Source organism: Sus scrofa, chromosome 16, assembly GCF_054392235.1.
Source record: "Sus scrofa isolate SSC_HxYL_T2T_F1_AM1 chromosome 16, Sscrofa_HxYL_maternal_Yorkshire_Landrace_v2.0, whole genome shotgun sequence".
In the NCBI taxonomy this organism is placed as follows: domain Eukaryota; kingdom Metazoa; phylum Chordata; class Mammalia; order Artiodactyla; family Suidae; genus Sus; species Sus scrofa.
The window spans coordinates 41,582,735-41,607,025 of NC_139398.1; the positions used below are offsets into that span (position 1 = coordinate 41,582,735).

General features: G+C 33.4%; 1 protein-coding gene across 1 annotated transcript in view; it reads right to left on the reverse strand.

Moving 5' to 3' along the window:
* Window positions 1-24,291, reverse strand: part of HCN1 (hyperpolarization activated cyclic nucleotide gated potassium channel 1) — a 371,079-nt gene that overhangs the window by 172,056 nt on the left and 174,732 nt on the right. Inside the window, exon 3 of the mRNA XM_021077110.2 lies at window positions 2,065-2,226. Within this exon, the coding sequence (XP_020932769.2) occupies window positions 2,065-2,226 (162 nt within the window). The remainder of the gene's footprint in view (window positions 1-2,064; window positions 2,227-24,291) is intronic.

The window sequence follows — 24,291 nt, forward strand, 5'->3', positions numbered from 1 at the left end:
CCTAAAAACAGTCCCTTTTCTCTTTCAATAAGGACAATTGCTATTTTTGAAAGATACCTAGGGAAAATTTTAAATAACAATTATTTGCAAACAAGTATTAGTTGGTGCCAATGATGAATCATCTTTTGGCAGCAGAGTTAGTATTTTTTATACTATTTACTTAGTCTGTAGCCAGATTATAGAGCTGTTGTTTTTTTCGCATCCCCACATATCTTAGAGCTGTCTTTATGTTTTGCTTCTTCAGTGATAATAGAAGTGACAGATCTATAAGCAAGAATAGTGAGCTGATCAAACTCCTTGGATTACTTTTTTAGATTTAGAAAGTTCCACATAGAACATTTCTTAAGCTTTTTCTGATAAGTGACTAGGTTACAACAAATTACCATGTCTGGCACTATTCTAAGCACTGGAGATAAAGCAAAGCACAAAATTCAGACAAATTTTTTGTTTGTTTGTTTGTTTGTCTTTTTGCTGTTTCTTTGGGCTGCTCCCACGGCATATGGAGGTTCCCAGGCTAGGGGTCGACCCGGAGCTGTAGCCACCGGCCTACACCAGAGCCACAGCAACTCGGGATCCGAGCTGCGTCTGCAACCTACACCACAGCTCACGGCAACGCCGGATCGTTAACCCACTGAGCAAGGGCAGGGACCGAATCCGCAACCTCATGGTTCTTAGTCGGATTCGTTAACCACTGCGCCACGACGGGAACTCCCAGACAAATTTTTTAATTGAATGGAACTTACATTCCGGTGTGAGGAACACAGAAAAAATACAAATAACAATGTGTGTGTGTGTCTGTGAGTGTGTGCATGCCTGTGTGTGTGTGTGTGTGTGTGTGTGTGCACTGCTAAATTCTTTTAAAATATAAACAAATTGGGTAATATATCAAGGTAGTCAGGGAAGGTTTCTGTGAATCAGCAACATTTAAGTAGATATGAATGAAGTGAAGGAGAGATCCACGTAACTATCAAGTCTCCAAGAAATGAGTGAAAGGAATAAAAAAATGGAGAAAGGGAAGGAGGAAAGAAGAAAGGGTCGAAAATATAGAGGCAAAGAAAGAGAAAAAAAGACGTTATTCTTAACATACGCTGTAAATCTCTCTTGCCTTAAAATATAAAGCCTGAGCTATACTTACTAGGAGGAAAAAATGTTCTTAAGATGTCCATGTCATTTCTACAATAATAAGCTATGAAATTAATAACAGAACAGTTTGGGAAAGAAGAGGCTATTCAATTTACGCCAGTTAAAATTTTGTTAAAGTCTCATAAAATTTACCTCCTATAAAAGGTCAAACATAAGAGAAGGCTATTCTAACACATAGTTAATGTTTTATTAAATGTAAGGTAATTAAAATATAATGCAAGAATAAAATAAGAACTTAAAGAGAGAACAAATATTTGTGAATATATATATTTAAAATATTCATCATTGTTTCAAATCCTTTGTTTCACTACATATATCCAAACATAAGCTTTTAACATTAAAAGTGAATACAAGCACACTTGTCTATGTAAATCAAATTTCTACCTCACAGATGTATTTGTATTTACAAATTTTTAATGGTAAAGTTTAAAAGCTATCTTTTCCACGATGTTTTCACTGGAAGGACATGCTATCTGAACTATGATTGCATGTCATACAAATCTTGTTTGTGATTATACTGATATACATGTGTCTTCATGTTTAATAACACCCAGAATTGCATGTCTTGAACACAGTAAATGCTAAAACTCTGCTGAAAGAAAGAAGTTTTCTGAGCAGTAGGCATTTTTAAAAGAACGTTGTACGATGATTATATGTGCATGTGTCCATATGTCTCAATGTATACTATGTAAGCTATCTGAAAACAGATGCTGTAACATACACATTGCCCCAGAACATTTTATGTAAATAAAATTTTGTTGCAGAAAGAGGAATTCATAACATCTGATTTTATATCCATAGAAACAAAATCAAGTTTTCTCTTACAATTTACGTAGGCTAATTAGATCATTCTAACATAAATATTTAGAACTTTTTGGCCAAATGTAGAAAATGCTGTGTAAAATAGTATGAATTACTTACAACCATCTCATTTAGAGACACCCAGCAATCTGGTGGGAAGTCCTGCAGTAGTGGCACTAAAAATTGAAGACAGCCATCCCAGTGGCATAGGAGCAGCATCATGCCGATGAGGTTAAAAATTCTCACCACAGCGCTAGCGAGATCGTAAGTCATATGGAAAATCTGTGGACCAAAATATAAGATCAATTTTTATAATCAAGTTTTTAAAAGTCAAGAATACCACCAATGTCAGGTGGCACTGACATCATGCAGTGCAAGTACTGATTTAATAAAAACACAGGAATAACTTTTACAAGTAGGAACAGATTACAGTGTTATCCTTACACTGAGGCCTGACGACTCTGAGTATTACAACCAACTGTGGGTTTTCCACATGGGAACAGAGATGCCATGAATACATTAAATGTATAGGTCTTGTCTGGAAGAATACTGCTTTCGCCAGTAGTTTTCATTTATTGTCCTTTCAAGCATTTTAGCAAAGGTGACTTAAAACAAGTTAATACGTTTGACAAATGATGGGCGCATTTTTCTCTGCTTTTCATCCATTGTGGATTTGTTGAAGAACCAAAAAAAATCACCCAAGGACTGACAACCATTAGCAAAAGTGGTTTGATTGCATAACATAAAGTAAGATTGAGAATTAACTGCAGTAAATTTTATAGCTATATGGGTAGAGGTACTTCTTTCATTGTGTAGACTGAAAATGAATAGTGACTCTGAGATGAAAGGTCTCTGAATGGTTTTAAAAAAAACTCTGCAATATTTGAAAAAATTAAAATTTGCTATTTTATTGTATTATATGTATGGTACAGATTTCCCTTTTTCTGTGAAACCTTATTTATATTTTCACACAATCCATTATGATAGGAGAGATAATCTCAGAAAGCACAAAAATTATGACAAATGAACATTCTCCATCAGAATTTTAGAAGTGGAAACTTACATACAGCTCTATATCTATAACTTCTCATTCAGAACCAGAAAGCTTTCTTTGGTAGCTCATATATCACTGCTCCATTGCTAACACAGTTAGTTTCTACTAATATTTCACCTAGTCTAGAACAACAAAATCCACTTGGGGGCAGATATGTATTCTAGAACAATTTTTTAATTGCTAAAAGTCTACTGAGTTAATAAATAAAATTAATAAATATACATAAATACACAGAAACAACACATTTTGTATAATTCACCAAAAGAATGGTCTATTTTTGAAATAAGGAGCATACCACATTTTGAGAAATTATTTGAGAAATAGGGAAAAAACCCCACAAATTTAGAATTATATTTGGTAAAGAAACTTCTATAATTCTTAAGAAATGCATGTTGAAGTATGTAGAGGTAACATGACAGCACAGCTGGGATTTTGCATTTATAAAATCACCCAATCTGTCTTTAATTGTTTTTCTTTTTGATATATTTCTATTAGCCATTAATTCTTTCTTTAAACAATTTTCCTTTTGGACACTGTAATTACAGTGAGCAAAAAAAAAAAAATCCTTCTTTGTAGGAATGTACACACTGTTTTGTATTTTTTTACATGTAAGACTGATATCATGGATTTTAAAGTCAACAGATCACATATTTTGATATCAGACTGCTAAGCAATAATTTATTTTAAAGCATTAAGATTTTTATTTCCTTTCGAACACTTTAAAATTTGGTTTTGTATTTGGAAAACCCATAGAAAAGGCCCTTTTTATTCCCTCTGATATTTCTTGGTCACTGAATTTGTAAATAAAAATTATACCAACATTTTAATAACTTCTCATTAAAAATAATACAGTAAAATACTATTAAAAAGCTTTCTACTATTAAAGTACTAAAAGAAAATCACCACAGATTTTTTTTTGTTTGTTTAGAGATAGAATTATACATTTATATATAAGTATTTCCTGACAAAATGTTTGAAATGTCTTCTGGGTAAGTGTTACATAATTGAGAAATGGGGTAAAATTACAGAATATAAACTTGTGGATCAGACAAGAAACTAATCTCCTTATGATTAGAAGTAAATAATATCTGAAACTGTCAATGTCTATAAATTATAAATAAATGGGTAGCAACCATCATTCAACTATCAGACTATAGAGTGAAGTCTGGGATGTTACAGAGAACAAGGGCCCCTTCTCAGTATGGCTGACTTTTATGCATTTTATACTTTATTTTTCAGGAATTTGAATTTTTTATGTGGTCTTTTTAAAAAAATATTAAAAAGTATAACTTGCTTACTATATTGTACCAGTTTCTGTTGTATAGCAAGAGACCCAGTTATATATATACATATTATCTTCTTTAATATTATTTGCCATCATGGTATATCCCAAGAGACTAGATATAGCTCCCTGTGCTATACAGCAGGGCCTCATTGTTTATCCATTTTAATAGTTTTTAGTGGGGTCTTAAGGGATTATTTACTGAAATAAAATAACACATTTTAATAATTATTCACCAACTCCTTTAAGAAAATCCTGTTATTTCTAAACTGTTTTCCAGATAAATAGAACCATTATTTTCATAAAAGAAGTTAATGGGGTCATAAGGTCTTTCATAATATATTAGAAACACAATTTTTTTTTTTTTTTTTGCTTCCATGTGATTACTCAACTCCTACCATTCAGGATAATCCCTAGAATTAAGCCAACTTCTACCCTATTTCCATTCCCAACTTCACAATGTTAGTAATCATAGGATTGCTAGATTTATATACTAACTCTACTATATAATAGACAGCTCACATAATGAATGCCTAATCAGTCTTCCTTTTCAACCTTTAGCATTATGTGTTCAAAAGCGATCTTACTTTTTGGAGTCATCCCAAAATCTAACATTGAAAGAAGTACAGGCTATTTTGGCACTGGCTAAAATCAGAGGCAATTATAACCAGTCAAATCCATGTAGCTCAATCCTGATCTACCTGACAACAGAACACAATAATGTATATAACACTATTTTTGATGCCTACAAATAGTGCCTGGGCCCAATCTGATTGAGCTTTTATAATTAATACACCCTGGCAGGCAAAAGCTTCACATGTGACCAGTTGCTCATATATTTGTTTTTTATTGAGGTAACATTGGTTTGTAACACAATATGAGTTTTATGTACACAACATTATATTTCTACTTCTGTATACACCACAGCATGCTTGTCACCAAAAACTTAGTTTCCATCCATCACCATAGAGTTGATCTCCTTTACCAATTTTGCCCACCCCTGGTGTCCTTTCCCCTCTGGTAATCATTACATTGTTCTCTGGATCTATTTGTTTGTTTTTGTTTGATTTGGTTTGTTCATTTATTTTAGGTTTTTGTTTGGTTATTTATTTTTTATATTCCATATAGGAGTGAAATCATATTGTATTAGTCTTGCCTTATCTGAATCATTTCACTTAGCAAAATACCCTCAAGGTCCATGATGTTGCAAATTACAAGATTCCAGCTTTTTTATAGCTGAGTAGTATTCCATTTATTTGTCTATCACATCTTTATCCATTCATCCACTGATAGGCACTTAGGTTGTTTCCATGTCTTAGTTATTGTAAATAATACTGCTTCAACACAAAGGTGCATATATCTTTTCAAGTCAGTGTTTGAGTATTCTTTGGATAAATACCCAGAAGTGTGACAGCTGAATCATATGGTAGATTATTAATGGCTCTGTTAAAATCTTGTTCAGGAAAGATTTGGAATGAGAAGACTATTTCCTTATGAAGTGCATACATCTGCAGACAGTCATGCTACACAAAGAAGGAAACATCTGGTCTCCTTTAAAAATGGCCACAACTTCTTATTGTCCAAGAGCAGCTTGTAAGATAAGTTTCAGTATGACTACTCAACTTCCTGTCAAGCATCCAACATCACTGATTAATTAATATTTTTTCCTTCTACGAGGTAGGCATCCTAAAGTACAAATTACTACCTACATCAATTATCTTAGTGCTACTGCAATGTAAACCTGACTTCACACAAAAAATGGCACTATGGATGGCAGTAAATTGTTGACAAACGAGCTAATGACAATGTCTCAGGGGGTTAACAAAAACATCAAAAGTAAACTTTTATGACCTTAAGAGTGTAAAGTTTTTGTTTACGTGCTTTAAACCAGAAAATTAAAAATATAACTTCATTATACCTTTCAGGTAGTCTGACCTGAAACCTTATTTTAGTGCTCAGAGTGTGGGTAGCAGAAAGACAGACCATTTTGACCCACCAGCAATATGTTTAAAGTGGTATTTATAAAAGTCAACAGAAAAAAAGTAATTAAAATAAGTTTTTAAAGCAGCTCTTTAATTTTATTTTCACCAAAACCAGACTACAAAATATCAAGGAAGGCACTGTGCTTTACAACTGCCCAGCTCAGAAAACTGCATTGTTCATATGACTTCAATGAGAGAAGTTGGTCATAAATACTTACTGAATTCTTTTTATAATATTATAGTTGTAGAACTCTGCCAAGTTCAACTCTAGTAACTCTAACAGAATAGCTGATGAATGCTCTGAGTAAGATAATTTGATTCAGAATCCCAAATCCTGCCCTAACATTTGCAGAATTTTTCACCAGAGGTATAAATTTTTTTAATGTATTTCCCGGGAGCAATGTATAATCCATTCTGTTCTGAAAAGGTCAAATCCCAAACTGTGCTGTATAGCAGATAGCTATAAATTAGCAGAGTGATTTCGAAATGCTTCCACATTTTTTTCTTGATAAATTGGGTTCAGGGGATATCTCTATCTAAGAACCCATCTATGAAATCAGCGGGCCTTATCCTATCCTTAACCTTTTGGTCTACTATGCTTTACCTCATCAAAAAAAAAAAAGTCAAGAGTAATTTAAGACTTGTCATGGAATATACTGATCTGTCCTTAACCTTTGATTTCAAGATAGGAATCATTTATGGGCTAGGTTGTTTCTATGATCTCAACATTGATGAAGCCTTCAAACGTTCTTTTAGAACACTCAGCAAAGTAACATTACGAAAATAAAATGGGCAGAAATGGCTCTCTTGACATAGAACACTCTTATTTTTAAGGTTTAAAATAAGGTCAAATCCCTTGGTTTCTATTTATATATTTGTAACTGTACAACTTGATCTATCTTTTAGATGTCATGCTGACCCAGAACACAAGAAAACAAAGTTAGCTACTCAGTCTGTTTCACAGCTAACATATATCCAGAATTCAATATGTAGTAGTCCTAATCAATAGTAAAATCAATATTTTATGATGGCGCTTTCTGTGATTTTCTTACCTTGAAAATGATCCAGATTATCCTACTATGCCTTATGTAAAGTGCAGGTTTTATCTGGTATAAGAGAGAAGAGCATTCTTCACAGAGATCTCTTGGGACACTGGCATAATTATAGTCATTGGACTAATCTTAGCAATCCCCTGCTCTATCTGGGATCTCATTCAGAATGGCCAGTTCATAATCTTCAGCCATCCAACTGGGCCTCTCATTTCACCTCACTGGAACTTTGAGACTGAAAGAGAGTTGGCCTGCTCTTGTGGTTTTCCTTCCACAGCTACGTGAGCAAATTACCCCCTGGTGCAAAATCTGACTTCCTGAAAAACATATGTGTCAGAGCTACTCTGTGCTTTCTTCCCTCCTCCTCTCTCACACACATTGGGGGACTGTGAAGATATTTAAGGCCGACTACATTTCCCCAAATCTTTAAAAAATATGCATCTCAGAGTTCTCGTTGTGGCTCAGTGGTTAACAAATCTGACCAGGAACCATGAGGTTGCGGGTTCGATCCCTGGCCTTGCTCAGTGGGCTAAGGATCTGGCGTTGCCGTGAGCTGTGGTGTAGGTCGCAGACATGGCTCGGATCTGGCATTTGCTGTGGCTGTGGCTTAGGCTGGCAGCTATAGCTCTGATTGGACCCCTAGCCTGGGAAATTCCATATGCCGTGGGTGTGGCTCTAAAAAGACCAAAAGAAAAAAAAAAAGCATCTATTTGAGCATTCTTTTTGAAGTGGCAGATATCATATCATTGGAACTATGGAAAAGGCTATGTCTTATCACATGACTCTGCAGTATAAACTAAACAGCACTTACATAGTCATTACAACTACATACTTACAGAAGTATAGTTATGGGACAGAACGTACTATTACCAATCATGACTTAAAAAATAAAGTAGACAGCTGACTTGGCATGAATTATTTTGATTGTGTCTACAGAGTTCTTCAACAAATATGAACTGTTTATATTTGTCTTATATGCATATGTAAAACAAAAATAAATACATTTTACCCTTATTTTAGTTGTAAATAATTATCATGATTCTTAACTATCTTTGACCTTGACTATCATCTAGACTGTATGAATTTGTTTCATTACTTTGATGCTGTTAAATATATCAGGCATTTCTGATCATACATATTTTTACATAGGATTTTAATTCCTTCTACCTAAACATTTACAAAAGGCATCTCAATGCAAAAATTGTTTGTTAGCCTTGGTAACTGAGAAAAAGCAAAGATCATGAGTTAATAAGAAAACATAGGAAAAATGGTAAAGTAATACGGGATTCTTTGAAGATTTTCTGGTAGGAAACAATGACAGAAAACAGTGACGGTGTGAGTGATAAAAGTACAGACTTTGAAAACTGGGAAGCACAATGTTTGGTGGTATAGAGTGCTGCTCAGCAAATGGTTTTTCTCCCATAGAGGTTATTCATCTAACAATGAATCTGCATAAATGGGTCAGTGTTAATGAGTACCTAATTGCAATGAAGCATTTCTACTAAGATCATTAATATTCCTTGGAATTTCAAGTCAGTATCATCTGAAAAATGGGAATAGTTCAGAAATGAAAATTCTTATGATAGGTTACATTTTTAAAAATGACTATAATGACATCTTCACATTTAAAAAATTCCTTAAGAATGTTATAAGAGCACTATGCAGTACAAGAGCACTATGCAGTATAACAGAAAATCTAAATATTAGAGAGTGCCCTAGAAAAAACAAAAGAGCAAGCATAACCCTCATGTGCTTAATTTGCTTTAAGAAATAGCCTACACTTTTAGAAAATCAAATTACAAATGAATACTGAAAAGGGCCCTATTAGGAAGAGAGTTGGATGGATTAGTATGATAAAAAATGAAATTAATTAAAATTAAATGATTTAAGATTACTGTCTATTCCTCTATTACAAATTTAAATGGCTGTAAATGTAGACAATATATACAATTTGTGCAACTACTGAAATATTTAATGAAGAAAATAAAAACAAATACATATTGTATGATCTTTGAATGTTATTCTAATATGGTATGAAGGCTTTCTGATGCTTACACACTTTTTACTAATCAGCATTTACTTTCATGAAATTAGCAATAAGGTATTGATTTAATGAAATGTGATAAATTTTCTGATTTTTTTGCATATCTTGTCGAGAAAATCCAAAAGTTAAAGTTAATTTTTAATGAAAAAATCTTAATATTATCTTTTTATTATCTAGTACACAGTAATAATGATAAGAAAACTATCTGAGTGGTTATGTAAATGTGTGTATGTATACTTGTGCATATGTGTAGAGAAAGAGGGTTAAAAATCAAACTAATAGCAATATTCCATCGGTTCTACATAGCGCTGAATTAGTTTCAAATGATATTTCCCTAACAGTATGTTTTTGGAGGGGACTAGGGAATATTTCATTTTAGAAATAACATAATACTAATAATAGTCTCATTTTTATCTTTATAGTTTTATGTCAATCTTTTGTTTGCTCTCTCTTTTTTGTATAACTGCTGTCTCACCAAATTTGTAATATGTTACATGCTCCAGTAAGTATAAATTTAGTTATTCCTGACTTTTGAGCTATACATAGTAAAAGTATTCCAGTTTTATTACTATGCAGTTCATTTCATCTTCATACAAAATCAATCACATGGATTTATGCTTTTTGAAGAGCAAAAATGCACCATTCAAAGGAATAGAGAAATGTACCTAATTTTAGTAAGGACAGATATTTTACTTTGAAGACTTTATGCAGAAATTTGTATTTTAAAATTTGTTTAAACAATGAACACCCTTAAAACAGAGAGAAGACCACTTCAGTGTATAATCTCTGGTAACTGAGTTATAAAAAGCAAACAAAGCAGAAGATGTTTAAACTCATTTTATATATTCTGTAAATTGTTTTTCCATAGACAGGAGCCTGTGGAATTAGTCAATAAATAATTATTGAATTGCTTTGAAATTACCAAGTAAGAATATGACATATATTTCCATTCTATTCATGTATCATCCAGAATTTTTGTATTAATCCTCAGTTAATCAAATTCTATTAAATTATCTACCAGACATGTATAAAATGCATAATATATTTTAGTAGTCTCTTACTAATATATTTTTATATACATCCCTGAGTAATATTGTACATTGTGATATTTTCCTTTTTCTATATATTCTATGAGAGAATCCACTCCAGTATTTTTGATCTCACATTAAAGAATTTTGTTAAATTCACAAGTGATGATAAATATTTGATATCTCAACCAATTTTTTTGGCTTATAATATTTAAACATGTAGTGTGATAAAAATCTTTAAAACGTGTCATATATATCTGCATGAACATTAAATTGCTTGGTATAGGAGTTCCCGTTGTGGTGCAGCGGAAACAAATCCGACTAGGAACCATGAGGTGGCGGGTTTGATCCCTGGCCTTGCTCATTGGGTTAAGGATCCGGCATTGCCATGAGCTATGGTGTAGAACGCAAATGCGGCTCAGATCTGGCATTGCTGTGGCTGTGGTGTAGGCCAATGGCTATAGCTCTGATGAGACCCCTAGCCTGGGAACCTCCATATGTGGCAGGTGCGGCCCTAAAAAAGACAAAAAGACCAAAAAAAAAAAAAAATTGCTTTGTACACAGTATATATTTTTTCAAATCTTTGAGCAATTATTTTGTAAAATAAAAAAGTTAACATGAAATCAAAAGGCACTTACTAACCAAAAAGTTTTTGCCATGTAAGGGCCTAAAAGTTTGTCTACTAGGGACATGACTCATTGCTTCAAATCAGAAGACTACAATTCTGCATGGATCAGTTTCTAAAAATTTGCCTTATCTTTTCCACTAAAAGAAAGGAAATGGGGCAAATTAACTCTGAAGTACGTTCTACGTGTAAAATTCCATAATGCTTTTTTCTTTAGAAAAAAAAGTGCAATTAAAAAAAAATGAAACACACAAGGAAAGTACCATCTCTCTCTCTCTCTCTCACACACACACACTACAAATAGAAGAGAAACTTGAAGTAAAACACTAAGTAGTTTCCCTAAACCTTTGTTGATAAAACAAGTAAAATAAAATTAAAGAAACCCAACGGTAATATAAATATGTGGTAAAATAAAACACGATAGAGGTCATTATACTTAGATAAGTTGCACAATATTTTTCTCAACATCCTCAGGCTCCATTCATCATGAATAATCAAGAAAGGTCATGCAAACAGCACATTCCACCATTTGCCAGAAATCAGTAAGGGAGACAAGAGAAAGCAGTGCTGGCTTCTGAAAAAAACTGTTAAGATAAAAGTAATACTTCTTCGTAACTTTTTAGTAGTGGCCATCAGAGTTACATCATGCACTGGCATGTCATCTAGCTATTCTGGCCAGATAAGCCAGTCAAGTTCAAAATACTAATTTATTTGAGTGGATTTGTGTCATCGATGCTCTGGAAGAAAAAGTGGTACTGGTTCACTGTCTTAGCAAATGTCTTGGAAAGAAAACTCTGAGTACATGATTTTTGGTATAAAGCCAATAAAATAGAACTACAGATCTTAGTGAATAAACCACACCTTATGCCGTTTGATGAAACCTAGTACGTGAGAAAGAGATATTATTATTGCAACCTCCCAAAAGATAAACTAAAACTTCAAAAATAAACAAGAGTTGGCAAAGTGGCTAGCAACTCAGGAAACATTTGAGTAAGATATGATCTATTGGAAACCAGCATGATTTCAAATTCACTAGTTGGACACCTTCCAGAACTAAGTATGCATTATAATGCTTCATCAACTCAGACAATAGTGTGTCATGATACTTGGCAGACCACCTGAAGCATTGAATCAGAATTATCATAAGAATTACATAAACTGATAAATATGGAAGGACCCTTAAAAGCAATAAGGAAATTTGTATAAACTTGATTTTTCTTATCACCAGAACCCACCTATCAAATAGTGGCTCTATACAGAATGCTAGGCTCAGGATTCTTCAGTGCTCATGGCCTCACCTCCACCACACACTCACATAACACTTTTTTCTCTATAGACCACTTACCTGTTTCAAGAAGGACTCATTTTTCATTAGACCTACTGCGGAGTTATCATAATTAACACGTGTTGCAGTAATCACACTTAGTCTCAGTTTATACCTTTGTTTGGGGTGGGCATTTGTTTAGGTCAGTAGGTTAATGGGTGAGACTAGGAAGGGAGAAGGAAGGAGGGAGGGGAGAAGTTCCCAGTTTAGAAGTAAGTGCCATATTTTATTAAAAGGGAAATTTGGATTGTTATATACTTTTCCAAATTCTTGTTTGGTGGATAAAAGGATGGGAATTCTGATTTGAAGAGAATACTTATCACGTATGCATAATGAAATAAACTTATATAGATAATTTTGTTTGTAATTTTGGTACCTACTAATTCCAGAATATCTACCATGCTTTGTCACACTTCAGTTACATTATCAGCATCCAAGTAAACATGGTCATTATTGTAGCTTGTCCTTTATTTCTGATGACATCTTTCTATCTAGCCTTTACTTTTCATTGTCTTACTCTCAATGAACTCTTTAAAAAAAAATGGAGACAGTCTTTAAAAATTCTGTTTTCTTCCACTCTCTGTTCTGCCCATCATCACTTTCTTCATTACCCAGTCTGACCAAAAAAATCCATTATTTCAACCAATATCTTATCAAAATTGTCAATTTTCTTTTCTTCTACAGTTTCATGGTAATAACCCTTTTCAATATTGACTGTTCACATCCTCACTCTTATATATGGACTTCTATATATACTGCTAGAGAGAACCCCACAACTGCACAACTAGCTCATGGTTTTAACATCAACTATGTTTTCAATTCTGTTTAGTGACATTAGCATGATCTTAGACTGTGCATATCTAATTCCCAAACCCTCCTGTCTCCCAAAGTCTACCATGTCTTGCCTGCTCACATCTTCCCAAGAAAATATTTAACTTCCAATTTTACTGAAAAGATACTGCCATTTGCAAACATGGTTACATTCTTTCCTTCTTGCTGTGAAGCATGACATGTCTCTTTTTCTCTGTTTTTTTTTTTTTTTTTTTTTTTGTCTCACTACATGCTCAGTGACCTTTCTTCATTAATTATTCCCTCTCTTCCTTCTCAGACTCTTCCCTGAATTTTTCCTCATCAACATTTAAGCATGCTTAAATCTCTCCTACATGTATTTTAAAAAATTATACACTGCACCTATATTATATTCCACCTACTTTAATAATATCTACTCTTTTCTCAAATATACTGAAAACATGTTAACTCATTCTTTACTTTTTCCCTTTATATTCAACTCTTAAACACTTTAGAACCTGGTATCTCCTGTCAACAGAAAACATTCACAATAAAATTGGCACATATCTGTTGCCATCCATTGAGCCATTTCCAAATGACATTCACCAAGTGGTATCTACTCCTTCTTGACACTCTGTTTTCTCTGTTTCTGATATTCAGGGTTCTTTATTGCCCCTTGCTTCCTCCCAGTTCTCTGGTCTATTACATTTAATGTCCTGAAGCTATACATTCTCTGCTCTCTCTAGGAGTTGAGATTACTCCATTTCACTCTACACACTCTCCTTGAGGGACTTCCACTTCCTTATCTTCAATAATTACTTATAGTCAGCGAACTCCATTACCTTGACCGATACTGAAGACAACCCTCTTAATTTTAAAACTCTCAGCTAGTCATTCTGAAGATGTCCAAAGCTATACCTCTCACCTACCACATCCAAGTTGAATTCTCTGCAGGGACTAATACTTACCAAGCTTCAGAGCAACCTTCCATCAGGGTAATGCCAGCCTTACTCTGTTCCCTCCTCCTCCACATTTAATTAGTGACAACTTTCTAAATCTCCCTCTGTAAAAGTTCTTGAATGGCAAACTCCTTAATTCAGACAATCTTCATCTTTCACTTGGGTTATTTTAAAACTTCCTAAATTATTCCCATCTCTCCAGATTTGCCCTCCTGTACCCTGCAATTAGGGTTTTCTCTTTCTCAAACACAGATATAATACACCATTCCTGGTTCAAAACCTTCAACAATGTTCCAATAAATTTGAGTTAAAGGTCAACTACATGTTGCACATAGGACCCTTCGTGATCTGGCCACTGTGTACATTTCAAGCCTCATCAACATCACATTCTCTGAGCCTCACCATCATTTACTTCTGGTTATCATATTTGACCACTTTTATGATTCTCTCTTGCCATTTTCTCCTTTAAAATAAAAACTTGATGGGAAGGATCATATCTTACTCTCTCAGTAGCTCAAAGTCATTGACACACTGTTAATTACAGTAAATACATTGAATGATTGGAGAATGGATGAGTGAAATTTACTATCTGTTAATATTAATTCAGTTTCAATTTTATATAAAATAAGTAGCACACAATGACTGCAATACAGGTCTTAACTCAAAAATAATTTGTATGGTTTTAAAAATCTGAATTATTTCAATCATATTTTTATTTTCCTCCAGTATAAATTAATTGAACTCTATGTTTCTTTGTTGTTTGAGTATCAATAATGTGATAGTGGTTTGCATAAGGAGTGGGTAAAATAAACTAGTGATTAAACTTCAGTTATATATAATAAGTATTTAAAACACTTTAATTACGATTGTCATTTTCATATATTCTGTAATTATAAAGTTTCTATTAAACATAAGAACTTGGTTTCTATGTTTCGAATGCATGCTATGCTCACAGATTTTTTAAAAATATTGCAGGATTGGTAACATTCTTTTTATGATGGTGCAGACTATTTTGAGTTTTTTAGACTGTTTAGAACTAATAAAAAATATTGCTTTCCTCTTATATTGGACCCAACGACATAAATCCCACTGTGTTTTAAGGAGTTCAAGACCATTATCAATTTGAGCTAATGGGCTAATCCTGTAACAGACACCTAGACTGAGCCAAAATTCATTCTAAAAACTATAGATTTGGATATATTCCAATTGAGTTGGCATGAGTTAAACTCAGTAGAATTCAGTATTTCTGACAAGTTCTAAATGGAGGAGTCCAAAAGATTACTATCATTATTATCTGGGCTTTTACCCTGCTTTGGAACTCACAAATAACTGTCATGTTTTCTGCTAAATCCAGCATCGATTTTGGACTCCACATTATTTCAATCCTCTGGTATATTTATGTAGTATGAGAGTGTATAGAGGAGAATATTTTTGTATTATGCTCAGTTTATTTAGAAAGAAAAACATACATTTTTATTTAAGACTAACAAGGGTGAAAAATTTTAATATATCTACCTCTATAACCCCCTTTCCTAATACTCTTCAAAAAGAATCAGCATTCTATAACCCCCTTTCCTAATAGTCTTCAAAAAGAATCAGCATTTCCTAAAGGGAATGGGTATATTCAAGGGCCTAATTTCTGGGTTGTATATAGGGAATGAGAAAAATCCTAAAACTTTTAAAATTAAATTTCAAATATCCACAAATCATTTTTTGAAATGCAGCAGCTGAGAGGACAACATTTCTATCCTGACGGTAGACAAAAACATTCTCAAAATTTCTATAGATGCACCCAATACCACAAAGCTCTTCTAAGGATTTTAGAACGTCTGTTATCTACCAACCAGATTTATAGATAACCATGCTTTCAAAGAAAATGCTATGGAATGGAGTTTGTCTTCCCAAAATTCATTTTGAAGCATTAACTTTCCATGTGATAGCACCTGGAAATGGAGCTGCATCCACGGCATGCAGAAGTTCCTGGGAGAGGGATGGAATCCTTGCCACACCCGTGATCCAAGTCACAGCATGACAATGCAGGATCCTTAACCACTAGGCCACCAGGGAACTCCAAGGGTAGAGTCCTTATGGCCAGATGACTGCTTTTATATCAAGAGATCACAACCTCTCTCTCTCTTTGCCTTATGAAGATACAGTAAGAATGCTGCCATTTTGAAACAAGGAGGAGAGTCCTCACCAGACACCAAATCTGTCAGCATTTTGATCCTGGACTTCTGAGTCTCTAAGAAGTGTGAGAAATATACGTATTCTTTAAGCTACTCAGTCTACAGTATTTTGTTTTAGCAACTCTAGATGACTAGGATGTAGAGGTAATAGTTTTTCTGTTAACATGCAAATCAGAAGGGCCATATTCATTTAGAAAATTTAAATAAACAAGTTAGTTAAATATATGAAGAAATAATCATACCTCTTGAAAGATTCTACTATCATGTCATCAATGAGATTCACAGTGAAACTACTATTAAGTGGTATGTAGAAAATGCAGCACTAAGTGAACAGTATGTATTAATGCGGACTGTATGTCTTTTTAAGTATATAATTTTTTTTGAATTTTATGGTCAAATAGACTTGTCTCCTAGAGTACCAGTTAAATCTCTGAAGATGCTTTTACAATGATATGTATATATTTTTTCCAGTCAGGCAGTAAAGTGTACAAGGGAAAGTCATATTGATACATTTTGACTTATGTACATTTTGTGAACTGAAACCTAGATTTAGAAAGAATTTTATTCACTCTTTGAAGTATCAAAATTAAAATGCACAAACCCTAATGACTGTAAAACTGTTCATCAAAGTTTATAAAAATAGTTTAAAAATCTATTAATTGAAATTAGTGGGAAAAGGCTTATCTTCTTTGCAATTCAAGTGGATGATGTATTTTCAATACAAAACTCATGTTCTACTTGTCACTATGAAAGATTAAAAAACAAACATGTTTTCCACTGTGTCATAATTGTAATGATATTATAAAATATATACAAAGAATTTACTTCAAAGAGTGATTCTAGTAATTCTAACTAGAATCAACATTCTTTTAGATAAAGATAATGAAACTTTGAATTTACAAATAATCTCCTGCTCTTTATTCTTAGTTTTGTCTTAATTTATAACTATTTAAATTTACCATAGGGACTTGTCCTTAAATCTATCATCTTTACTGAAACTAGAATACAATAATAGAAGTGGTTTGTAACACATCCTTTTTCTTACTTTTGGAGATTATATATAATATATAACATATTTTATGTATATATTATATTATACTATATATAGATTTCCCTAAAGATAGAAGACAAGATCTATAAATTAGAATGTGCAGAAATCTTAATTATATTTTAAGCAATACATTTTCTTTATTCAACAGAAAATAACATTATACTTATATAAAAAATGTAAGCTAGGAAAATAAACATAGTAGCTTTTTTCTTTGTAATAGACTTCTTTATTAATAATAAAAAGAGAAAAGCTGTAATATTCATAAATAGAAATGTAATTTTCAAGCGACATATCTATGCATCTAGAACAAGCTCAAAGATAAAAACAATAGTGCTCACAATGAGTCATTTTTGCATCACTACCTAATTTTTAAAATTTCTTTAAAATATATTATCATTTTAAAGTGGCCATGGTTGCCTGTGGATTTCTTGCCCCTTTTTTTATCTTCTCTACAATTTCGTCTAAGTCCTTTACAAACTGGGCCTCAGCACAGCCTTTTCCTTCCTCTAGATAATCTTCCCTGTGCCCCCTGGGATTGTATTGGGAATCCTTATTTGCTCCCACAGCACCCTTACACTTTATTTTAGCACTTATCGTGCTGAGGCATAATCGACTGTTTATTTGTCTGTCCTCTTCATAAGACCATATGTTCATGTGCAGAAGGAGTATGGTTTTATTTCTAGTACTTCACATGTATTTTTAGCTTTGCATACAGCTGAGAAAATATTTGTTTAATTACAAATAATAAGAATTTAAACCAATTTGCAAGATCATATAACTAGCTGATTTCACTCCATACTCTTGCCAGGATACATTTATACCACCCTAAAACACACTCAAATGAGCCATTATAAATTCACTAGGACAAGACATTCAACTTAATTTCAAAATCTTACCACCTCATATAAATCAGCACTGTGTCAATGATGCTTTGTACTATATCATCATTTCTCAAAACAAATCAAAGCAATCTAATCACTCAGAATAGTGACCTGAAGTTAGTCTACAGAGGAAATATGAAAAAAAGGAAGCACCTAAAAGTGCTTTGAGAAATAATAGGCACAGCCTAGACTAATTCTAAGACAAAAGCAGGCTTTATACAAAAGAACAATAGAAAATAAAGGTCAAAGAGAAAAAAAAATGCCCTCAGTTCTGCTAGTGAGGTCAATAAACTTCAAAATAAGTGTTTATGAACCTAGCATAGGCAATAAACAAAAAAAGGGCAGAAAACAAATTATTAGAAAAATAGCGCTAGATTTTTAGTCAGACATTTTAAGTTAAAGGGATAATGTAATTAATGTGCAAAAGATACAAGGAAAATGCTAACATCCAAATAGAAAATTATACAAAGATTATAAAACAGTTTCATGAAAGAAAAAATAAATTTCAGTGATTAAAAATACAAGTAATGTTCAATCACTGAATAATCAAAAATTATAAAACTGTTTTGAAATATGTCATTTCTCACTCATAATATAGTTTAGTTTGGAATATTTTTTTCTTTTCTTTTTTTTTTTGTCTTTCTAGGGCCACATCCACTGCATATGGAGGTTCCCAGGCTAGGGGTCTAATCAGAGCTGTAGCTGCCAGCCTACATACACCACAGCCACAGCAACACTAGATCTGAGCCCCCTCCATGACCTACATCACAGCTCACAATGCCAGATCCTTAACCTGCTGAGTGAGGCCAAGGATCGAACCCGCAACCTCGTGGTTCCTAGTCGGATTCATTTCTGCTGTGCCAAGACGGGAACTCCTGGAATATGCTTTTCTATTGAAGACTCAGAAAAATGGATTCATTAACTATTGATTGGAATATAAGTCGGTGTAACATTTATGCAAAAAATTGACAACAATGCATCAATATTTCAAAATATTACATATACTTTGAAATAATAACTTAAATGTAAGGGTCAGCTCTGTGAAAATACCCAGAACTATGTTTAAAATATTTATCTGTGGCTCTCAGGATACATCAGTGAACAAAACAGACAAAGACGTCCACTCTCATGAAGTTTTCACTTATGGTGGGGGAGGGTATACACAGACAATACAGAATAAACAAAAAATATGCTTAAGTCATATAGAATATTGGAAAGAAGATTATAAGTTTTATGGTAAACAAAAATGGAAAGAAAGAGCCATGTCAAGGGGGTCAATAAATGCAAATGGCTTGGTTACATGGGGCCAAGTTTGGGCACCTCCATTATAAAATGAGATAGTCAGGGTAGGCAGGCCTCATGAGCAAAGGCTTGAATGAGATGGAAGAGTTAGTCAAACATGGAAGTAAAGGGTCATGGGAGAGAAGTCATCTAGTAAGTGTAAAGCCACTTAATAAAGTTGCATATCTGGCATATTAAAAATTGGTAGGCTACCAATGTTGCTACAGAGTAGTAGAAGAATTTTCCTAGAAAATAAAGTCAAGAAGTAAGGTTGGTGGAGTATGTGTATGCTGATATTGGGGAGGAAAACAAGAACCTGACTGATGTCTAAAAGTGGAGTCTGAAAAAGGATGGATATGTGTATATGCACAATGGTATCACTTTGTTGTACAGCAGAAATCATCACAGTTTTATATATATTTTTTAATGGCCGCACCCATGGCACATGGAAGTTCCTGGGTCAGGGATTGAATCCAGGCCCCAGGTGTGACCTACAGCACTGCTGCAGCAATGCCAGATCCTTTAATGCCAGGTCCCTTAATGCATTGTGCCAGGCCTGGGATCAAATCCATGCCTCCACAGCAACCCAAGCCACTGTAGTGACGTTCTTAACCCACTGCACCACAACAGGAACTCCATAACATTGTAAATCAACTATACTCCAATAAAACTTTAAAAAATTAAAAAAAAAAAAAAAAAAAAAGCTAAAAGTTAGCTAATCCAAATGGTGGTGGGAATGGACACCAAGGAAAATCTGAGGGAGAAATGAGCTAAGCAGAGAGATAAGCCGGTAAAGAGGCTGGAAGTGAAAGACCTTAGTACGGCAGAAACTTTTAAAGAAATTCAGTATAAAGTGTTGAAATGCAGAGTAATGAAAAGGAGAGGTAATTGGGATAGAAAGAATAGGCCGTAATGAAAGATGATACTGAAAGCTTCAATGGCTTTAGAAGCCTTGTTTAGAAGATATGTCATCCTATGAGTTTTTAAAAGGAAAATGAAATGACCAGATACAATTTTTTTTAAAAAAATCATCACTCCTTGAACTACATTGGAGAATAGTTTGTAAAAGAGAAACAAAAACTGATTTCAAACTAAAACTGATTTCAAGCTAAAATGAAACTGATTTCAAACTCTTGTTGGGATAACTCGAGCTTGAGATAATGAAGCAGGGGCAGAGGGATTAAAAGCAGTTTAAGGAGCAGAACTGACTGTTCTTGATGATCTAGATGGCTACAGAGAAAAAGGAGGAAAAAGACAAAGTACCTCCCACGTTTCTACTGAGGGTGTGTAGGTGAGTATCCAACAGCCAATATAGAAATTATAAAGCAGTTTTCAGAGGAAAAAGGATGGAGTTTCAGTTTTGTGCAGTCTGAGATTAAATTGCCTGTAGCTTACCCCACTGGAAATAGCCAAGGCAGTGGAAATGTGTATATGACACTCAGAAAAGGGATTCAGCAAGAGGTAAAAACTTAGAAAGCTCTGGAATATCTATAGTCAGGATTACTGGTAGCCTATAATTCATAATTTCATAATTTAAGGGAAAAAATTAATATTTCTGGACAGATAATTAGACCAAGTCACTCCTCAATAAGGTCTCAGACTCTCAGACAGAGATGTGGAAGCTGCAGACACCTTTGTGCAAAGAAAATGGCATTCTTCCTCTTTGGCTGAGGGAAACTATAACAAGGCTCTTGGCTCTGAAAATGGAAGAGGCTGGATTTTACTATCATCTCAAACAACCAACACCAATGATGTACTTTGTGGGATGCAGTGAAAAATAAAAATACAAGCCCCCTTGATGAAACAGCAGTAAGAATTTCAAGATGGTGGCAACAGAGCATTAACTCGAGCACAAGGCCCTTCAAAGCCTGGCCCTTGTGGGACCACACAGGACACATTCAAAGAAGCCAAACAAACTTCCAACTTCCCACCTGCAACTAAAACTGTGAGAATGAATGAGACATAGAATGGGAAAAGATAACCTAAGACATATCCCTGAAGAGTAACAAGATACTGTAAAATGTAAAAGAATTTCTAGAAAAAAGGACTGGAAAATGTGAAAAAGGGGCATGATAATCATAATTAGATTGATAGTAATATTTATGTTCTTTATCACATTTTTCTATGTTTGTAGAATATAAAATCATTTTAATTTCCTGTATTTTATTGTATTTTATAATTAGAAAATAAAGCTTTAAAAAATTTTCTGCCTCTGTCTTTTTAGAAAAAATTTTAGAATTTAAATAGCATCGGTTCAATAAAGTGAATTTTAAACTAAAACTCACTGCTCTACTGTATTGCTCAGGAAGCTGAAATGAAGATAAGATTATCAAAATGAGAATCTAACAAAAAATACATTCCCCCCCAGGTAATATAGCAGTATAGCTTTAGTTTGCTGGTTATTTAAATTATGAATAATTTCATACATTTAAAAAATTATTTAGAGTAGACTGTGTGACAAAATATGAAAGTAAGCTACAACAACACAGCAACAATTATCTTTAGTCTGTATATATCCTGCTTGCAGAATAGAAAAAAGTTAAGACAATTTAACTCTGACCTTCCAGATATGCTAGAATATTGTCTAAAATACAAAACAGACAACTGGTAGGTTCAATGTGAATAAAACTTAAGGCATTCTAAAATCTTTCTTAAAAGCAAAATGAATTATCATGGGAAAATGGTCAAGTATTTGATCACCATCTTCCCATATTGGCTTGGTCAAGCGTCTCCCAAGTTGCTTTCTTCAGGGGAAAAATGCTGTCCTGACCATATGGAGTAAAGACTATTATGCTAAATGAAACTGCTGAACAACATTCCCTGATAAAGGTAATAACATGAAAGGGGATACAGTCCATCATCCATGAAAATATTTATTTGTAGAAGGTGAATGTAGAAGTTGATATAAAATCCCAAAAGTTCAATGTTTGATGGAGCTTATAGAAATTTCTTCTGTTAAATGTAAAACAAGTGTTTATACATAACGGACGTTAGAGTAATGGCTTATGCTGGCAACTTACTCTTTGTGATACAGAATGTGGGCAAAAAAGTGACTCTACTGTGATACAGCACATCCCTGTGATAGTACACTGCACTCAAATTTTCCCTTATTGTTCCACTGAGATCTAGCATTCATGGATTTATTTGAACTATTCTGAATGTGTTTATACATTTTCAGCATATGGTCTGAAATAGTGTATACTTCAGAGGAAAACTTCATATTTTATAGATTTTTGGATTCTGTGAAATTAAACATTTGATTCATGATTCTGCCACTTCCTGAGCAAGAGGTGGTAAGTCACTTACTTTCCCAGCCTCCATTTAGTTCTTCATTGAGGAGATTTATGGTTTCCTGTCCCTTTCCCTCACTCCTTCCTCCACTCCATGCTGCCAGATACCTCACCACCATAACCCACAAATTCTTAGCCTAATTATTTGTCAAAAATAACTTTAAAAATATTTTGGAATGCTATATATCAAGGTTCCTTGTTCAAACTATAAAATGCTTATTCCAATAGACATTAAAGACCAATGATCTCATCCTGTGGAAAAGTTTGATAAAAATCTATTTTAACCTCCAAATAATTTCATTCCTTTAATTCCTACTACCTGACACTAGAATGATAGTTCACTAATGGGTTGAGTTTAAATTAAACAAAATCCAGCTAAGATTCTCAGAGTGAATAAATGTGTGGATTGAATGTGTGAAAAGTTCAACACAGAACATGTTCCTGCCTATGGACTTACAATTAAAGCGGCTCTTAGGTTTGCTGGAGGAAAGGTACTTTAAACCAGGCTTTTAAAAGTGTGGTCCACAGACCACTTGCATTAGAATCATCAGGGATGCTGTTAAAGTGAACACAGGTATGACTCAGAACATTTTATTGGAATCTCTAGGACTCTATCCTGGGTGTTAACAAGCATCTTTCTTGACATTAAAGTTTGAGAATATATATGTTATCTTTTTATTTATGACTGCTTTTAAACAAAAAAAGAAAAAAATTGAAGTAGTTTACAATGTAAGGCAAACTTAACAATGAACTAATTTGGAAGATTGGGGAAATAGAAAGAAGAGTAGGAAAAAATTTTTAAAATGATGAGTGGTACACAAAATATCATATTCCATGACAGGAGTAGCTTTGGTAGATGAATTACATATATATCTACAAATTTTTAATCACCATTTCTGAGAGTAAATGAAAAGAACCATGTAAAATCTTTTAAATAAATTTTAGAAGTTAGCTATGTGATGAACAGAGTTTTTATGGTTACCTTTGATTTGCTAAGCCAACCTCATGATTTATTCCATCTTCTAATCTCCATTCATGACTTTTTAAAATTAAAGTTATTCAAATACAAATTATATTTTTAACTTAATTCTATGAAATCTCTTAAGCCAGTATTGGATTGAGAAATTACTGAGATCAGTATGAAATTTCTTTGTTTTGTTTTTCTTTTAGTCTCTGCTCAACTTTGGAATTTACAAATAATACACAAACACATTATCTTTACAGAAGTTCAACCAATACAGAAAAATTTAAAATAAAAAGCAAAAGTTTTCTTCCTCCTTTATATATTCCTCCTTTATATATATTATAAAAATATATATATGATATTTTTAACTGGTCAGTTCACATTTCACCTCAATATTCTGGGACTCAATGACAGAATCAGTTACAGATTAAACTTCGTGAAATACATCTCTGGCCAACTGATCTTCTGGGTTCCATGACTTAAGCATTCTCTCCTGGAGTAAGTAAATCGTCCAGCCTATCAAGTAAGGTATTCATGTCCAGACTCCTAAAATGCCAA